Source organism: Hyperoodon ampullatus, assembly GCF_949752795.1.
Source record: "Hyperoodon ampullatus genome assembly, chromosome: X".
Lineage (NCBI taxonomy): Eukaryota > Metazoa > Chordata > Mammalia > Artiodactyla > Ziphiidae > Hyperoodon > Hyperoodon ampullatus.
This window is the reverse complement of record NC_136913.1, coordinates 13,924,896-13,944,176: the sequence shown is the minus strand read 5'-3', so window position 1 is coordinate 13,944,176 and position 19,281 is coordinate 13,924,896. Positions and strand designations below refer to the sequence as shown.

Sequence of the window (19,281 nt, the reverse complement as noted above, 5' to 3'; positions counted from 1 at the left end):
AATTATTAAGAATTTCAATGGTGACAGCACAGCATTAAACCAAGCGCGGAGCCCTTCTAAGTGCAGGAGTCCTCGACACTGTGCGGGTTGTGTGCCCGTGAAGCCAGCCCCAGCCAAAGGCTTCTGTTTGCATAGTACCTCTGCTTCCAAACAATTCGGCAATTGCAGTAAAAGTGGTTATTCTGACTCTCCGGGTACCTTTGGCCTTCATAAAAGAATGACTAAGGAAATGGACAGTGGAAGGTCTGCTGGGTTTGCATTTCTGCTCTGCCACTTTTACTAGCTTGGTGACCTTGGGCTAGTTATTTAACATTTCTGTGCTTTAGTTTCCTACCAAACACAACAATGTTTTCCTACCAAAGACAACAATGGTACATCCCTCATAGCCGCCTTATGAGGAGTGAATGCATTAATGTTTATAAAGCACTCAGAGAGATGCCTGTAAACACTGTATATAAGTGTTGAAGTAAATTTTTAAAAAATGTTATTCCTCTGTAGCAGGCTAGGCTTTATGGTTTCAAGTGTCTTTGACCAAAGGCCTGCTATAGCATTGTTTCTCATACCATGCTGATTGGTTTCTTAGAGTAGGATGACCAGCTCACTGGTCATCAGGATGACCAGTTTGCCCGGGACTGAGGGGTTTCCCAGGATGTGGGACTTTCAGTGCTGAAACCAGGAAAGTCCCAGGCAAAAATGGATGGTTGGTCACCCTTCAAAGTCTGATTCACCATGTTGACAAGAGGTATAACCATTAAAAGAGTTCTTTGTACTTACATACATGAGAGAGAGAGCGAGAGCGAGAGAGACAGAGAGACAGAGACAGAGAGACAGAGAGACAGAGAGAGAGAGAGAACACATATGAATTGCCAAGAGTTGAGAGCTGCGCTTGGAGCTGAGGCCCATTAGGAAGCGTATCTTCATTTATCAGATGAGGAAAGAAGTAGGGTGAGAAAAGGATTTTTACCACACTGTGTTGGGATATTGTCTGTAGGGCGTTAGTTTTCAGTAGTGCCTCAGTCCTGGCCACTAGGAGCTCGTGCCCTCGGGCATGTGCTTTACAGGGCCCCACTCTGTTCCTCATTCCACTGCATACCTCCCCACAGGACAAAGAGGCCAGAGGGCTAAGGAGACATGTCCACTCAGAAGCAGTGTATCTCTTTATCACTCTTGGGGTACCAGGACTCTGGAATCCCCTGCCCACATAGCACTGAGGCCTCTTCCAGGACCTTTGCAGACTCTTCCTGGTCTATCTCCCCAAGAGTGAACCATGCTATTGGTGTGCCTACCCCTAGCTGAGATAGTTGCTTGTGGGAGACACAGAGGGAGCTCGGATGTACTGAATGCTATGTCTGCACATAGGCACTGAGTACAGGATGGGGCTGGGGGTGGGAAGAGAAAGGGGAGGGGTGGAGTTTTTGTCGGGGGGAGCATGGTCCAGAGGCTGAGTTCTCTAAAGAGCCTTGAGAATTCTAAATTTGAATACGACCTTTCAGGTTGTTGTGAAGGTATACTTGTCAAAGGAGACGCATAGAATCAATTTTGAGTAATGGTGTGTTAAATTGATTTATAACTTCTAAATATTTGTATCTATGATCTGTGGATTCTTTTTTTCCTGTTGAAAAATGGTGCATTTTAAAATTAAAGTATAGTTGATTTACGATGTTGTGTTAGTTTCAGGTGCACAGCAAAGTGATTCAGATACACACACAGAAACACACACACTCTTTTTCACAGTCTTTTCCATTATAGGTTATTACAAGATATTGAATACAGTTCCCCGTGCTGTACAGTAGGTCCTTGTTGGTTATCTATCGTATATATAGTGGTGTGTAGATGTTAATCCCGAACTCCTAATCTATCCCTCCCCCGACGTCTCCCCTTTGGTAACCATAAGTTTGTTCTCTAAGTCTGTGAGTCTATTTCTGTTTTGTAAATAAGTTCATTTGCATCATATTTTAGATTCCACATATAAGTGATATCATATGATATTTGTCTTTCTGACTTATTTCACTTAGTATGATCATCTCTAGGTCCATCCATGTTGCTGCAAATCATATTATTTCATTCCTTTTTATGACTGAGTAATATTCCATTATATATTCTATGCTATGTGGACTCTTGGTTCAGGCCTTGCAAATGTTAGAGACAGATCTGTTAGCATGAATGTCCCCTCATGGTGAGGGTAAACCACCATTCCTCAGAAGAAACTTACATCATGGTCTGGGCCTCCTGGAAGAATTCATCTTCTGACATGGAGCCCTCCTTGATCATCTTAACAGCAACATCATACTGCCCCTTCCACTTGCCCAGATGGACCACTCCAAACTGGCCACTTCCCAGCTCCTTCAACAGGGTAATCTCTTCTCTTTTCAGTTCCCACATTCCTAATAAGGCAAGACAGACACTCTTTAGGATGAGAATAGAAGGCTTTGGGGCTAACAGCTTCCCAAGTGATTCCCTCTCCAATGAGAGTTTAACACTGACAATATGAAGAACAGCAAGACCTTTTAATTTTAAGTTGATCACTTAAAATCCTTTGCCAACCAGAGGCGTCTTGGAAAGACTCGGTGTCAAAATGTGCTCAGTGCCCTTAGCTTAGTAAAATATCATTACATTTTCTTATAAAATAAATTTAACTGTGATCCAGGTTGCAAACTGGCTCCCCTGAGCAGGCAGAGAATCCCAGAAGAAGAAAGGACAGGCAGTGGGGTTCTAGAGGCTGATGACTGGGTCAGTCTTTTTGGTAATGCTGGGGAGATTACAGAGTTAGGTTGGGAGGACACAAAAGGTTTCAGTTTGTTTAAGAAAACGAATGAATATATTAGAGCTGAAGCCCTCCCTGGCACAAGCTAAATAGGAATCTCCTCCCTGTCTTCCATCTTTTTTTTTCAGTAAATTAACCATATATATATATTTAAAATGAAAAATGGTAGGAAATGGAGTTTAAGAACCCAAGGGCATGTCCATACCACTTCCCAAGGACACGGAGATGGGAACCTTGTTGGCCTTGGTTGACACAGGGTGGCGGAGTCGTGTGATCATGCCTGCAATGGAATCAGCTTCAGATCATCACATGATCACATTATATCACATCACATTACCTTACATTGGTTCACACCTCTGCTTATGCTCTCTCTAGAGCAGCTGAAAAAGCAGAGTTCATGATGTTGTCATGCAGAGAGAGAATCCATTCTAACCATATTCATCCTGTAGTTATATTAATTTGCTTGACTTGACTAACTAGTTCTATGTAAAGCAAAAATTCAAAGAGTAAAACTATCAATACTTTATGTGATTTTTAAAAAATCTCATCAAAGTTAGTTGCTTGATGGAATCTTTTATTTTAAAAACTTTCTCATTTTTATTTTGCTAGCTTTTCTGGTTTTAATTATTTTATTTCATTTGTAGCTAGCTATCAACTATTTTTTTAAATTGAAGTATAGTTGATTTACAATATTATATTAGTTTCAGGTGTACAGCAGAGTGATTCAATATTTTTATAGATTATACTCCACTTAAAGTTATCACAAAATAATGGCTCTTTTCCCCTGTGCTGTACAATATATACTTGTTGCTTATTTATTTTAGACATAGTAGTTTGTATCTCTTAATCCCCTATCTCTATCTTGTCCCTCCCCCCTTCCCTCTCCCCACTGGTAGCCACTAATTTGTTCTCTTTATCTGCAAGTATGTTTCTGTTTAGTTATATTCATTCGTTTTACTTTTTATATTCCACATATAAGTGATAACAGAGTATTTGTGTTTCTTTGTCTGACTTATTTCACTAAACATAAACCCTCTAGGTCTACCCACTTGTTGCAAATGGCAGAATTTCATTATTTTTTATTGCTGAGTAATATGCCATTGTATATACATATACCACATCTTCTTTATCCATTCATTTGTTGATGGACACTTAGGTTGTTTCCATATCTTGGCTATTGTAGATAATGCTGCTATGAACATGGGGTGCATATATCTTTTCAAATTAGTGTTTTCATTTTCTTCAGATATATACCCAGGAGTGGGATTGCTGGGTCATACGGCAGTGCTATGTTTAGTTTTTTGAGGAACCTCCATGCTGTTTTCCATAGTGGCTGCACCAATTTACATTCCCACCAATAGCGTACTAGGGTTCCCTTTTCTGCACATCCTTATTAACGTTTGTTATTTGTGGACTTTTTGATGGTAGCTATTCTGACAGGTGTGAGGTGATAGCTCACTGTGGTTTGGATTTGCATTTCTTTGATGAGTACCGATCTTGAGCATCTTTTCATGTGTCTTTTGGCCATCTGTATATCTTCTTTGGAAAAATGGCTATTCAGGTATTTTGCTATCTTTTTATAGTCCCATATTTAAGTATTATACACACAGCACATACATTTGGTTAAAAAAAACAAATCCAAACAGTACACAAGGGTACAAGATAAGTAGACCACTTGAATTTTTTTTTTTAAAAATGAGCTTATTCCTAAATTGCATTTAACGGTCAAGTCATTTTAATTGTTTACATGGAGTTATGGTAAAGCTGGGTTAAAATAATCAAAGTATTTATAGTGGCTCAAAAGAACTCATTTAAAAAAATGTATGTTTCTTGCTTTAAATGTGTGATGTTTTCCAAGTCCTGGGAGCTATCACACATGTTTTGTTTCTCTCCTTCCTTTTTTCTCTATTACTTATCTAGTTTTTACATGAGTGGTCTCTTGTAAATCCTGCACCTTTAATTAGCAAAAAAAAAAAATTAACACACTCCTCCAAAATATGTGTATATATAATTGCTGCTGTGTTGATACAATATATGAATCATAAAATATACTCACAAATAGAAAACTTAAGAGAATGAGATTTTAGAAACAAATCTAAATAAACATTTTAGTATTTTCTTCCAATCCCCTGGGGAATTTCTTGTGTATCCTCTGGAGACGTCTATTTATACAATACCTTTTCCAAAGTGTATTTGTCAGGTGCTACATGTTAAAATAAACAATTGAAGAAATTGGGACCATGGAAAAATACAAATCAAAACCAAAATCAACAGCAGGAGTAAGACCGATTCACCTACATGCCTGTGATCAGGTCAGGTAGAGTTGCACAAGTTTGATGCTGATCCCACAGCTTATTTTTTCTCACTGTTGGAATTGCATCCAGTCACTGCCTGTAAGTGGAACTAGTCTAGATAAGACATTTAGAGTGGATTTTTAAATTTTAATTTCATTTTTTTAGGTTTATTGAGATTTTATTGACTTATAGGTAACTGTAAGGTGTACAACTGTGATGATCTGATACATGTATATAGTGCAAAATGATTGCTACAATAAGGTTAGTTAATACTTCCATTACAAGGGATTTCTATATATTTTTTATATTATTTTTTATACTATTTGTATCAGTCAATTAGGCAAAATTTAAAAAGGGTGACAGCACCCAGGGCCAGTGAGGATGAAGTGTTGCTGTTAGTGGGAGCGAACGTTTCTGAATAGCATTTGACAGTGTCTGAATTTTAAACATTCTTAACCATTATCTCAATTCCACTTTTAGGGAATTTGGCTACAGAGACACTCATACAGGTACACAGAGCTATGTTTGCATGAAACAGCCATTGTTATGTGAAAATATTGTATATGACCCAACTGCTAATCAGTATACGCTTCGGTGAATGAATTATGGAGTAATTCTACAATAGATTTCCATTAAACAGATCAGAGTGAGCTATACACATGTGCATGGAAAGACTTCTACGACATGCAGAGTAAAGAAAGCAGGCTGAAAAGTAGTATGTATAGAATGATCTCATATCTGTAAACATATAATGTGTGTGCATACATATATATTATATATATGCATATATATAATGAATAATAAATGTTAGTGTCAGCATAGAAAAAAATTCTGTCAAAATAGACACCAGCTTGTCCATGAAGGTTATCTCTCCGATGATGCACATTTCTATATTGCTTGAATTTTGCAGTCATCTTACTTCTGTAGGCAGAAAAAAACCTGCAAGTATTTTTATAAAGAGAATCTCTACTTCTAAGTCACTGAACTCACTCAACTTCATTTTTCCTGGCATTATAGAGTGTATAATGTTATATTCCAGGAAATGTAGGTTAAAAATCACAACAGTCATAGGGCTTGAGAGTATTTTTCCCCTACTTTCATGATTCCTTATATAATTAAGAGTATTAGGAGCGGGGGGAGGGATAAATCAGGAGTTTGGGATGAACAGATACACACGACTCTATATAAAATAGATAAACAAAAAGGACCTACTGTACAGCACAGGGAACTACACTCAATATCTTGTAATAACCTATAATGGAAAAGAATCTGGAAAAGAATATATATATATATTATATATATCTGAATCACTGTGCTGTACACCTAAAACATTGTAAATCAACTATACTTCAGTTTTTAAAAAAAGAGTATTAGGAGTGTCAGTAATATCCAAGAAAATTTATATTTATCAACAAGGACCCATAAAAGAAAAACTGAACCAAGTTACCTGCTGAATTGTGTTGATGATAGTGAATAAGCTTTGGAATGGAATCAAAACAGTAGTTTTCTGCCAGGTACAATTTGTTCTCGGCATTTGTATGCACATGGTAATGTTTGACGGTTCCTTTTTTATCACTAGTAAGGAAGAAAGAATGTTAGAATGTTTTTAATAAATAAGCGAAGCTTGATTACATAATGGTTAAATCATTATTTTATGTGCATTTGCAAAGTTTAGAAAGGGAAGTCAGAGGTGGCTTCTGAGTGTTGACATCTGGTGTTTTTCTGGAGGTGTCCACGATAATCCGTAATTATGGAAGAGGGCTCCTCTCTGAGCTCAGTGGATCCTTTGTGCTCATACAGAATTCATCTGTAATAAAATTCCCCCTTTCTGTACCGTTCTTCCTTTAGTAAGTATAAAGCCGGCATCTTCCTTTGGTGATTGAGAGCCCTGCAGTTTTCAGGATCATTATTCTGAACATTAATTCTCTTTTAGGATAGTAATGGAGATTAAAAGGTGGGAGGCAAAGGTCACTAGGCTGTGGATGGGAAGCTCTTTTGGGAGTGGAGTGTACAGGTTAGAGCAGGTGGGAATAGCCTTAAATTCCTCATGCGAACTTGTGCCTTTTCCCCATACAGCTTTTTTTTTTTTCTGTTGCTCTACGTGTAGAAAATAGTGGTGAATTGATGCACGTTGATTTAGGCTAACCAGGAATGATATGCCTGTCTTAGATTTTAGAGTCTAGCATAGCGGTCAAGAACTGGGCTTTGAGTACATTTCTGTTGCTGGCTAGCTACCTCATCCAGTTGTTGTAAAGCTCAGATGAGAGTATGTATATATCAGTTGCACTGTGCTTGGCACATAAGAAGCTGTTAATATATTCTTGTTGCTGTAATGTCGGCCTCGTTAGAATTACAGTTATAAAAAGGAGAAAGGATGCTTTCTTGTTGCATATGGCTCATTGGCTCTTGGTCTGAGCGTCACATTCACTCCAGCCGAATGATGGTGTTTCATTAAAGAAGGCTTCTGTAGTCATTCATTTGGATTCTTTTCATTTGATTCCTCATCTATTTGCTGATTTTGTTTTCTACCTAGCCACCTTCAAAAATGAATCTGGTGTCAGGAAGCTTAACTAAGAGGACTTCTGACATCAGGTTTGGCTGAAACTGGAGGCCCTGAGGGCCACAGAGCTTTTGATATTCAGTGAACCAAGCCTCCTCCCCCTTCTTACTGGGTTGGCTTTAGTCAGCATCCAAGTTTGCAAGCTAGTACACGAGGTGCACCGGGGATGTGGCTTCTGACACTGGAAAATGCCATGCGAATGCTTATGGTACATGCTATTATCTCAAATTGGAGGTAGGTACTCTGTAAAAAAAATTCCCCCAACAAAATAACTTTTTCATCACTTAATTATTTAAAAAATACATATATGCACCACAAGGCAGGGCACATGGGGAAACCACCAAGGCCCTTCAGTCATTCAGTGTCATTCAATCCAAGCATTAAAAAAGGGTCGCACACATAGACTTTTTTTTCAAATGGCCCTAATAGAGATTTGACCAGATTCTCATTCCAAAACATTGGGTGATTTCAGCATAGACACAGGGATATGATTGAGGGAACATGAACTTGGCTGTTGAAGACTTGGCTTCAAGTCTGTCATTTATTATTTTTGACGATGGTCTTTATAAGCTCTCTTTGAGAGTGGCATGGATATATAGACACTACCAAATGTAAAATAGATAGCTAGTAGGAAGCAGCCGCATAGCACAGGGAGATCAGCTCGGTGCTTTGTGACCACCTAGAGGGGTGGGATAAGGAGGGTGGGAGGGAGGGAGACGCAAGAGGGAGGAGATATGGGGATATATGCATATGTATAGCTGATTCACTTTGTTATACAGCAGAAACTAACACACCATTGTAAAGCAATTTTACTCCAATTGTTAAAAGAAAAAAGCTCTCTTTGAACCTCAGTCCTCTCATTTGTAAAATGGTGCAAATAAAAACAGCTTTCCTGTTTGCTTCACAGGATGTTTAGAAGGAACAAAAAGGCTAACAACCAATGGGAAAGTGGCTTGTAAAACTCTGGAGGGGGAGCCTAATGGTGGTGAGGGTGACTTGCCTGAGGTAACCGTGGGGCCTTATATACCTAAGCATGGGGGGGGGCAGGTAGAATTACTGTTTCCCAGCAACAGCAATGCTAGTCATTACTATTACTTTATTAAGTATGTGCTATGTGCCAGGCACTGTTCTGATCCAATATGTGAATTAACCCACTTCATCCATAGAACATAATCATTGTTATTATGTCCACTTTTCAGATGAGGAAGTTGAGGCACAGAAGTTAAGAAACTTGCTTAATGTCATAACGTTTTGAAATGGCAGAGTCAGGATTTGGACTCAGAGGTGCAGCTTAACACCAGAACTCTTAACCACACCAACAGGACAGCACCCTAGAAAGAAGCCATCCAGGGAATACAGCTACACTGATTCAACCTCCTGCTCCCACTGGAAAGACTTACTAAAAACCAGACACTGGGGTAGGTTTCTCAGCTCAGCAGTTGGCTAGGGCCAAGAGTGTAGAGGCAGCATTGCTATTATTTTTCTCTTTCTAGGCTTAGGAGGACTCAAGGGGGAATAACGCAGGATTCCTTTAACAAATGTTAAAGGCTCACCATGCACTGGGCGCTCTGCTGCTGTCTGGGATGGGCAGGAGAGAATCGCCCAGAAAACGGCCTCTTGATAGTACGGGGTGGGGTGGGGGAAGGCAACTACTAACGGTCACATTCCACAGAAATACTTTGATCCCAAATTCCAGAGCTTAAAGATGGGATCTTATCCCAAAATGTGACTGAATGACCAGCATATTCAAAGAACATACACAAGAAGATGAAAGAAGTCCGCATCATACTTACTTCATAGCCTTACTAAACAAGGACACTGTGTACATTCCCGCCTGGCTGGAATTTCTAACCATAAATGCGCCTTCTTTTCCCTAAATAGGAAGGAGAGTGTGGAAGGGACAGAAAACATTTTCATTATTCTTGAAAACGATTTGCCCTGGTAGGTGGTAGGAAAGTAGATCTTTTAGATCCACTTTAAACATTGACGGCACAGATTACTCACCACTTGGCACAGAAGGGACCCCTGGTTTAGCTTTCCTCCTTCTCTCACTCAGTGTCTTTATAGATCTACCCTGTGTGCTTCAACTCTTCCTCTCCAGTTAATTTTTAACCTTCTCTGATAATTTTCCCTGTTTTGTGTTTGTGCAAGCCTAACGTTTTAATCTTTCAGAAATAAAATTTAAAATCACATATCACCATATCATGCCCTTGGAAGGTTTTAGAAAACCAAAGACGCAGAACAAATCATTTATTAAATTTATGCTCAACTTGTCTTTTGTAATGTGCTGATTCTAAGCAGATTTAGATTTAGACAAAGTGGATATTAAACTGTGCACGTGACGAAATAGCGAGTTAGGTAGTGGTCACCACATTCTCACTAGTACCCCTCCAAGAAATAATTGGTGTGTTGTATTAGGTTGAACTATAGCAGTGTCACTTTTGTAAGTCAAAAGAGTTTGCAATTGGTAAGTCCATTACCAATTAGTAACAAAATCTGATAGATTTATTCCCCATTACATCTGCTGTACTCTGGTTTAGGTGCTAATGGTTTCAGTGACAGGCTTGAAGTATGAGGTACAGATGACCCCCAGTAAATCATCTCTCTGTGTATTCCTGCCCTGTGTAGTCCCCTCCCACATCGACTTTGGGCTGGCCCAGGTGATTTGCTTTGGCCAGTGGGACATTAGCAAACATGACAAAAGCTGAGACTCTGTAATTGCTTACACTGAACTGTGGGGCTTGGCCTCTTCAACCACTGCCTTGAGATGACCGTGCTGTGAAGAAGCCCAAGTTAGCCACATGCAGATGGAATATGGCACCCTGGTTGACTACCCCAGCTAACCCCACCCTTAGTCAGTCCACCAGCTAAATGCAGCCACATGAGTGACCCTAAGCAAAACCTGCAGAACTGTTGGCCCAGCTGACTCATAGAACGGTGAAGAATCATAAAGCTTGTTGTTTCAAGCCACTCAATTTTGGAGTGGTTTATTATAGAGCACTGGGGCTAGAGGAAGTGGCTAGATGTGAAGGGCCTGGTGACCCACAGGGTGGACAATTAACACTGTGATGTCTTGACTGTATAATTAGCAGTAAGGTTTCTATGAGCAGTGCATTACCCTCCACGCCCAACAATAGAAAGACATTCTTAGAGGCTATTTTAAAGACTAGACTACTTACCTTTTGTCTCAGTAACTGCTCAGATTGTGACCTGGAGATGTTACCTGCAAACCAGCTGCAATAGAAAGGAATTCCATTTTGAGAATTAATAGTGTTTAATTGCATAACTTGTCACTTAACTTTCTCACCTGTAAAATGAGGCATTGACCCAGATCAGGGTTGTCCATACCTGGCTGTTCAAGAGGATCACTTGAGGAGCTGTTAAAAACTCAGATTCCTAAGTCTCCGCCCCCCAATTATGATTCTGGGGTGGGGTCTGCATATCTTTCCTGATCATTTCCCCAATGCATGCCTCTCACACCCCATTGGAACCTAGAAATGATGGAGATAGAGACTGTCTATATGGTTAGATCTGGGCTTTCCCAGTCAAAGAAAGCCTTCCAATTCATCTAAATGCAAAAGACTAAAATCCATGATTAGAGGTTCTCTCCCTTTGGTTTAAGTCTTTGTCATCTGTTAAAGTATAAATATCTTTGGATAATTTTTGTGCTAGCATTTCTCAGTCATTTTTCTTTTTAACATCTTTATTGGAGTATAGTTGCTTTACAATGGTGTGTTAGTTTCTGCTTTATAACAAAGTGAATCAGCTATACGTGTACATATATCCCCATATCTCTTCCCTCTTGGTCTCCCTCCCTTCCTCCCTATCCCGCCCCTCTAGGCGGTCACAAAGCACCGAACTGATCTCCCTGTGCTATGCGGCTGCTTTCCACTAGCTATTGGTTTTACATTTTGTAACTCAGTCATTTTTATCTTAGTTTGAATGATTCCAGTAGTTGCTTTCCAGAGGGTAGATGTTGGGGAAGAAGCTACGGTTAAAGGGGAACTAGAAGGTGGTGAAGAGTGACATGTAGTTTGTAAATGCTCTCACTGCACTCGTAGCCAATGAATCAGTAACAGCACTCATACAAAACCAGAACTAGCAATATGCGTTATCCTAGTGTCCAACTGAATTGGTCGCTATTGGGTAGCAGGTGTCTGAGAGATGCACTGTGCCTTCTTACTCCCACCTCTCCTTAATGCCAGACTTTAAGTCCAGGAGACGATTATTTTGTCCCTATTTGTTGTCGAATGATAGAGTCTTAGATTTTGGAAAGGACCTTAACAGCCACTTAAGACCACCCTGTCTCAGTATAATTGGGGTGATCACACATTATTATTTGCCCAGAGGAGTCCAGTTTATGCCTGATGTCCAGATGTAACACTGAGCAGTGAACTCTTTCTCTTCCTGAAGTGTCCTAGTTTGGATGTTCAATGATAAGGTCACTCTAGGAATAGGAATCTCTCAACATAAAGGCTGTGATATTCAAGGCTCGGTTGTGCTACCTTGTAAAATTACTGCATCATAACTAACTTCACAATTGGACTCAACGCTAATAAGAGCCTTCAAACTTCATCCTGGCAAGGGGCCTCCAGGGAAGAAATAATCAGCAGAAATGTCATGGGCTGTATCTATGAAGTCAAAGCGAAATGAAGAGGAGGCCAGGTATGTGATAAATCCCAGGAATATGTGCAGCTGGTTTAGATCATCCAGACTGCGGAAAAATACTTTCATTAGTAACAGCCCAGTTCATTGTCACCCATCCTCCAGATAAATGGCCCAGAACCTCACATGAGTGTCTCCATGTAAATACAGCCTCCTGAGCAAGTTTGGGCCATCTGCTTATAACCTTAGGGGAAGAGAACAATAGAAACGTCTATGTCTAGTTTTAGAGAAACACAGAGGACTTTCAAAACTCACTCATAGTCATCAAGGTTTTCCTCTTCTTCAGATGAACTTGACTCAGGGGATCCCCTTAAGAAGAGAGGGAATGACATGAATACAAAAAAAAAAAAACCACCAAGAAATAATCCAGGCGCCTCACAATGCCATTTCGAATCCCACCCTGCTTTCATCCATGTGAACAAAATCTAGACTGTTAGCTTTCCCTTTTTTGCACTTGGGAAGGTGTCAGCAAAGTGAAGAGAGAATTGCTTAAAAGTTGAGCTCATGCCCAGTTTCATGAGAAATTGGCTCCTTGATACAGAAGGCCCCCAGGAATGTAGATTTCTTTGACTCTGTCAGAAGAGCGGGCTCGTGAAATAAATGAGGACGCTTCCGGGAGAGCCGTGATACAAAGCTAGAGCAAATCTTGGTTGTGTATAGAGCTATTCTCAGAGAAGAGTTACTCAACTCTACGTTGTTTTCCCTCCTGCTAGAGATGCCTGAGCCCGGTATGTCCGTGTTCATGAGAACACCAGTGTATATCGTGAACGATGGGTAGGAAATACCAGCGTGACCCAGAAGCCATCAACTCAAACCACCTTCAGGTTTCAGAGAAGCAAACTACCTGGATTTGTTTTATATTTACCTTAAAAAGTAAAGGCTAGTTGCAAAATTATTACAAATGTAGTTAGTTTTCCTGCAAAAGGAAGAAATCCTGGGTGTAAAAGAATATCTGAATTTGATTTACCATGACATCTTTAAGGTGCTGTGATCTACAACATTTCTTTCCATTTGGTTACTGCATGCTAAATCTTCACTGCTACAAAAAAGAGGGATACATTTCATAAATGGATGTTTATTTATAAATGTTAAATGACAAAAGTAATTTTGTTAGATATGTTTCAGCTTTAGCAGTTTGACCCATATATGTCACTTGGTTTGGAAATGGAAGCTAATGAGTCATTTTCACATTTTCATCCTTGCAGCGACTCTACTAAGAAGCAGTAGTTTGACAGGATGCCTAAACAAAAGAGAATTTTTAATAATGGCTCATAATAACCCCAAAGAATAGAAAACTTGGATTAATAAATCATCTTGACTGGGTTTGCCCTGATTTTCTTGTCTGTATGCAAGCATTCTGTTGCTGATATATTTTAAAATAAGTTATTTTCCTCTTTGCTGTTATGATTGCAAAGGAAAGTCCTGAAAATACCAAACCGTTTAACTCCATGTGGACACAGATGGATCTGCAGGATTCTCTTCATCCTCTGCCACCCATCATTTTATCTCTCTCATTTGGGCTGCGAAGCAGAGCCTGAGGAAGTACTGACTTCTCCAAGTCCAAAGGCTGTGTTATTTGGAATGTAGGACCTACTTCCTGTTTGCCTTCACAGCCCAGGGTCTTTTTCAAAACCACACTTCAGTGAATGCCTGGAGAAGTCCCAGCACAGCAATGCCTCCTTCCCCAGCTTCCCAAACAGCCTTGCTCACTAACATAGCTTTTTCCCTTCAGTTCTTCATGAGAAAACTCTTATTTAAAAATGCTAAGCAATTTATTTAGCCTTTTTGTGGTTTTTAAGAGCACGTGGAGAGTATCCATCAATTGTGCATCGCTTAGGTTTATCCGCATGAGGGAATACTATACAGACGTTCAAAGTAATCAGGCAGGTTGCACGACACTGGGACTGTAATGAGCACTACTGAACTCTCCACTGCAAAATGACTAGGGTGGTAAATTTTACATCACGTTTTACCACAATTAAAACTAAAAAATTAAAAATGTAGTATGTCCTCATGTACTCAAATGGGAAAAATGTCCCAGATGTTAAGTGAAAAGAGGGAGTGGCAAAGAAGACTGTGTGGGCGCAGGTGTACATCCTGAGAAGGCGGCCATGGCCTCACTTGATTTACTAGTCATTTGGCCAGTGATGCCGAAGTACATTAAAAAGTAACCCACTCTAAACTCTCTCAGATAGAGGATATAGTTTAAAGATTTGGTGTTCTGGAACACGGGGTTATTTGGAGGAAGAGGGGAGAGAAAGGAAAGGAATAAAATGCTCAAGTATTACTTAGATCATTAGATATGATCATCTAAATGGAAAGTCTGTGCTGCTGAGTCTCAGCAGGGCCACCGCTACCCAGGCTTCCGGCTCAGGCACTGAACATTTTCTCAGAGGGCATCTCTGTCTCAGCTGAGGCCTGTGTGGACCGAGTTGAGGCTCAGCTCCAAGGCAGTGGGGCAGTGTCTACTCTGTGCGCCGCACAGCCAGACTGAAAGCTGGGGTTTACCTTTTCAGTCTTCTTACTTGCCACCAGTCAGGGCAGTCTTCTCTTGGCATAAACCACATGTTGACGTTTGACTGGGAGCCACAGTTTTTCTTGGAGTCACTGTCATACTGAGCTAGAGCGGTACTTGAAGATGGTTCATCCATCTTGAGAATAGGAACTGCTCGAGGAATCTTCAGCTTTGGAGGATAAGAGATTTTATAGTACATCACAGTGAGGCACAGATGCATGAACTGGGGACTAACAACCAAAGTATATTAGCTCTTAAATTTAAAAAAATCGGAAGGAAGGGAGGAGGGAAGGGGGGAGGGAGGAAGGAGGGGAGGGAGGAAGAGAGGGGAGACGGGGGGGGGGGAGGGAGGAAGGAAGGGGAGGGGGGAGGGAGGGAAGGAGAAGGAGGGAAGGGGAGGGAGGGAGGAGGGAAGGAAGGGAGCAGGAAGGGAGGAAGGGAGGGGAGGGAGGAAGGAGGGGAGGGAGGAAGGGAGGAGGGGGAGGAAGGGAGGAGGGGGAGGAGGGAGGGAGGGGGGAGGGGGAAGGAGGAATGGGGAAGGGAGAAAGGGGGGAGGGAGGGGGAGGGAATTACTTGCCAGAGACTAGATGCCATGGTTTTGGGCTCCTAAATTATCCTCTGCTCTTAGATTTGTTTAAAATAAACTTTATTAGAGTATAATTTACATACCACATACTATAAAATTCACCCTTTGTAATTGTAGAATTCAGTGATTTTTGGTAAACTTATCAGGTTGAGCAGTCATCACCACAATCCAGTCTTAGCATCTTTCCATCACTCCTGTGAGATCTCTCGGGCCCATTTCTAGTTAGTCCCCGTTCCCATCCTGCCCCTAGGTAACCTCTAATTGACCTTTGCTTATTCTGGACATTGCTCTTAGGTGTTTTACAGAGCCATAATTTTCAAGCTTCAGGGCTGGAGCATGTATCCAAACCAAAAAAAACCAATATCACTGATAACAAACTAAAACCCCCAAACCTTAAAAATTCCATCAGTTTCCTAGGGCTGCCATAACAAATTACTACACATCTGGTGGTTGAAAACAACAGAAATTTATTCTCTCACAGCTCTGGAGGTCAAAAGTCCAAAATCAAGCTTTCACTTAAAAGCTGTGGGGGAGAATCTTTGCTGGCCTCTTCCAGCTTCTGGTGGTTCTAGGCATTCTTGGCTTGTGGCATCATAAGTCCAATCTCTGCTTAGGTCTTTAAATGGCCTCCTTCTCTGTGTATCTCTCTGTGTGCCCTCATCTTCTTATAAGGACATCAGTCATTGAATTTATGATCTATCCTAATCCAGTATGATCTCATCTTGATCCTTAACTAATTATATCTGCAAAGACCCTCTTTCCAAATGAGATCACATTCTGAGGTTTTGGGTGGACATGAATCTGGGCAGACAAAAATTCAACCTATGACAATAATGGATTTCTTTTTGTCCTTCATGTTGGTTTACAAAAGTTATATGGTTTTTACTTAGATAGAAAGAGAGAAATAAGTATGTGTGTAGGTGAAAATAAGTACCCAAGACACCACAGAGCTGATGGGTGGATGGAGATGCTCCCTTACTTTCAGGTGAGCTTCCAGAAAACCACAGGGAGGCCATTTTATGTGTCTCCTGGCATTTGAGGAGGCTGACACCTACCTGGGAAGCCTAAAAGTAGGAAGTTATGGCTTTGAACCCAAGAGAGCAGGGCACAAGGATAGCCTGTACTGTGAGCTCGAGCCACATACAGTTTTACTAAGCAGAGCAATCAAGGTTTTGTTTGTTTTCCTGTAGGCCAACTCCACCCTTGAGTGAGGGTTGGCTGGGAGCCATCTTGAAAGGAACTCTGCCCTAGATGAATGAATGGACCCAGTAGAAAGTTTGAGGGCTAGAAACCAAAGAGCTAAGGGTCAAGACATTTGCTCTGTCATAAAACTCCACGCCAGGGGTGGAGTCTCCTGTATGATAAAGAATCAGCATTGGAAAACTGTCTCACCCAGAAGCCACCACTACCAAATCATGATGGGAGTGGCCACGTATGACTGTCTCTTTTTCATTATACCCTCTCTTCCTGGGCCTCAATCCTGAAAGCGTCAGAAATCTCAGCCTCTCCATGACCTCTCCCCCAAAGCAGGCTGCCCTCTGATGCAGACTTGAGCTAAGGGAAGGGGGGGATGTTTTAACTTGAAATGACGTTTCAAGTCATGGGATTATAAAATTGGATGGATCACTTTAGAGGCTGTTCTCATGACTACTAGTAGTTGGGAAATTCTATGTCATCTGAGGTAATGACATACCTCAGGGACAGAGAAGAAAGCCCACCAAGTGGCTCTGAAGGGATAATGGAGGGAAAGAATTATATTCTGCTTGTGCCCTATGGGGTCCCATTCCTTTGCCAGGATACGTACATGAGGCAGACTTAGCCATGCTGGTGGTGGGGGAGGAATGTTAGCCAATAATAGCTGCCTGTTATATGTGATGCCATCTTAAGGGCTTCTCCCACATACACCATTTTTTTGTGTTTATAGGTTAGAAAAAGACCCAGTCGTTAAATGCAAAAAACATAAAATGGTAAAATGGTTCTATGTTTGAATTTATTATTTGCTACTGCCATGGCTATTGGCGACAGGCTATGTCCTCTCTCTCTTTGCTGGGAATTCTGAATGAAGCCCATGTATTCTAGTCCTGAATCTGGCAAGTCTTGGTTTATTTAATATATCCTGACTATGAAAAAAATTGAAATGTTGACTTACCACTCTGTCTGGGAAGATGGGAACTCTGTGTTTTTCTTCTTTGGGTTCAATGTGCAGATCAGCATCTGAAGAGTAAAACCAAGTAATAGCAGAAAAAACTTTAAATAAAACAAAGCAGAACACCCAATGTTATGAATCAAAAGAGTGAACTAGATTGTGTGAGCAATACTCCAGATTACATTAACTTAGAACATCTGGAGTGATTCTGTTGCTTTCCTGTATAATACCCAACTCAGATACCACTTCACCATTGATTATCAGTATCTTCCCAAGTGGATAAGAAATTCAAGGTCCTCTAAATTCTATAAACTGTTAACTTATACCACATTTCCACCTCGTATCTGAGTAACAGATATCTAATCTCATTGGGTAGTATCTACGACCCTAGGATTCAGAATCCATGTCTGATTCTTCTTTGATCAGCTCATACAAGATGCATAGAAATAGCTGATTTATAAGTGAACAAACTTATCCTATGCTTCCCCCCCCCAATTGTTAGGATACTTGTTGGTTTTTCTTTCTACTCACACGTGTAGATAGACATCCAGGTTGTGAGGGTGAAGCCATTGTATGCCTTATAAGTGGGGTCGCCATATGGTTTATTGACTCAGCTGGAACATTTCTGACAGTGATGGGTAGGCTTTTTTTTTTTTTTTTTTTTTTTTTTTTTAATTTTTATTTTTGGGGGGTAGGCGGGCCTCTCACTGCTGTGGCCTCTCCCGTTGCGGAGCACAGGCTTCGGACGCGCAGGCTCAGCGGCCATGGCTCACGGGCCCAGCCGCTCCGCGGCATGTGGGATCCTCCCGGACCAGGGCACGAACCCGTGTCCCCTGCATCGGCAGGCGGACTGTCAACCACTGCGCCACCAGGGAAGCCCTAGGCTTTTAATAATTATGCCAGGTCCCAAGCTGCAGGATGAGATTGTCCCAAACAAATTGGGGTGTATGGTCAACTTATTTATAGGCCATATATACCTTGGACAGAGGATGGTCCATGACATTTTGGAAACAGAAGGAAGCAAAGATGCCCAACTGTTCCCTTCCTAGTAGATGTGCCTGCGGGCTGCCTTGTAGCTCAGCAGAGGAGGAGGCCGAGGGAAGAAGTTACACTTAGGCAGACAGACAATATCACAGCTGTCTGCAAGCCATGACATCTCTACTATATTCTGTAGTTTTCTTCAGAGGCCAGCAGAGAGCCACCCAGGACACGTGGCAGGTGCCATCCAGACAGAGCCCAGGAAGATAATCCCAAGGCAGTGCTCTCTCTGGCCTGTTTTCCTGCTCTTTCCCAGGGAGTTAGGGCAAAGTCAGAGCTGGAATCTGGCCTGCTGAGTAATAATGCTGACCATAGACAGAATCATTGGCGTAAATGATTAATGCTGTAGGGAGACATTACTCTCTGGCCCTTCACACTGGAGGGAAGATCCATGCACGGTCCATTCTGTATAGTTCATTAAATCATTACAATTCATGAGTATAAAGGGCAATGTGATCTAATTAAGATGAATAAATATTCATTGTACAGTTTAATTGAGATGGGAAATACAATGAATATTTAGTCACTGATTTTTTTTTTTTTTTTTTTTGGCAGTACGCGGGCCTCTCACTGCTGTGGCCTCTCCCGTTGCGGAGCACAGGCTCCGGACGCGCAGGCTCAGCAGCCATGGCTCACGGGCCCAGCCACTCCGCGGCATGTGGGATCCTCCCGGACCGGGGCACGAACCCGTGTCCCCTGCATCGGCAGGCGGA

General features: G+C 41.3%; 1 protein-coding gene across 1 annotated transcript in view; it reads right to left on the bottom strand.

Annotated features, from left to right (window-relative positions):
• BMX (BMX non-receptor tyrosine kinase) overlaps positions 1-19,281 on the bottom strand; it is a gene marked incomplete at its 3' end in the record, with an annotated part of 41,611 nt that overhangs the window by 13,831 nt on the left and 8,499 nt on the right. Inside the window, exons 6-14 of the mRNA XM_079727307.1 lie at positions 17,534-17,598; positions 14,792-14,967; positions 13,251-13,322; positions 12,539-12,592; positions 10,798-10,852; positions 9,412-9,491; positions 6,506-6,633; positions 2,970-3,044; positions 2,213-2,384 (exon numbers count right to left, since the gene is read on the bottom strand). Of these exons, the coding sequence (XP_079583433.1) occupies positions 2,213-2,384; positions 2,970-3,044; positions 6,506-6,633; positions 9,412-9,491; positions 10,798-10,852; positions 12,539-12,592; positions 13,251-13,322; positions 14,792-14,967; positions 17,534-17,598 (877 nt within the window). The remainder of the gene's footprint in view (positions 1-2,212; positions 2,385-2,969; positions 3,045-6,505; positions 6,634-9,411; positions 9,492-10,797; positions 10,853-12,538; positions 12,593-13,250; positions 13,323-14,791; positions 14,968-17,533; positions 17,599-19,281) is intronic.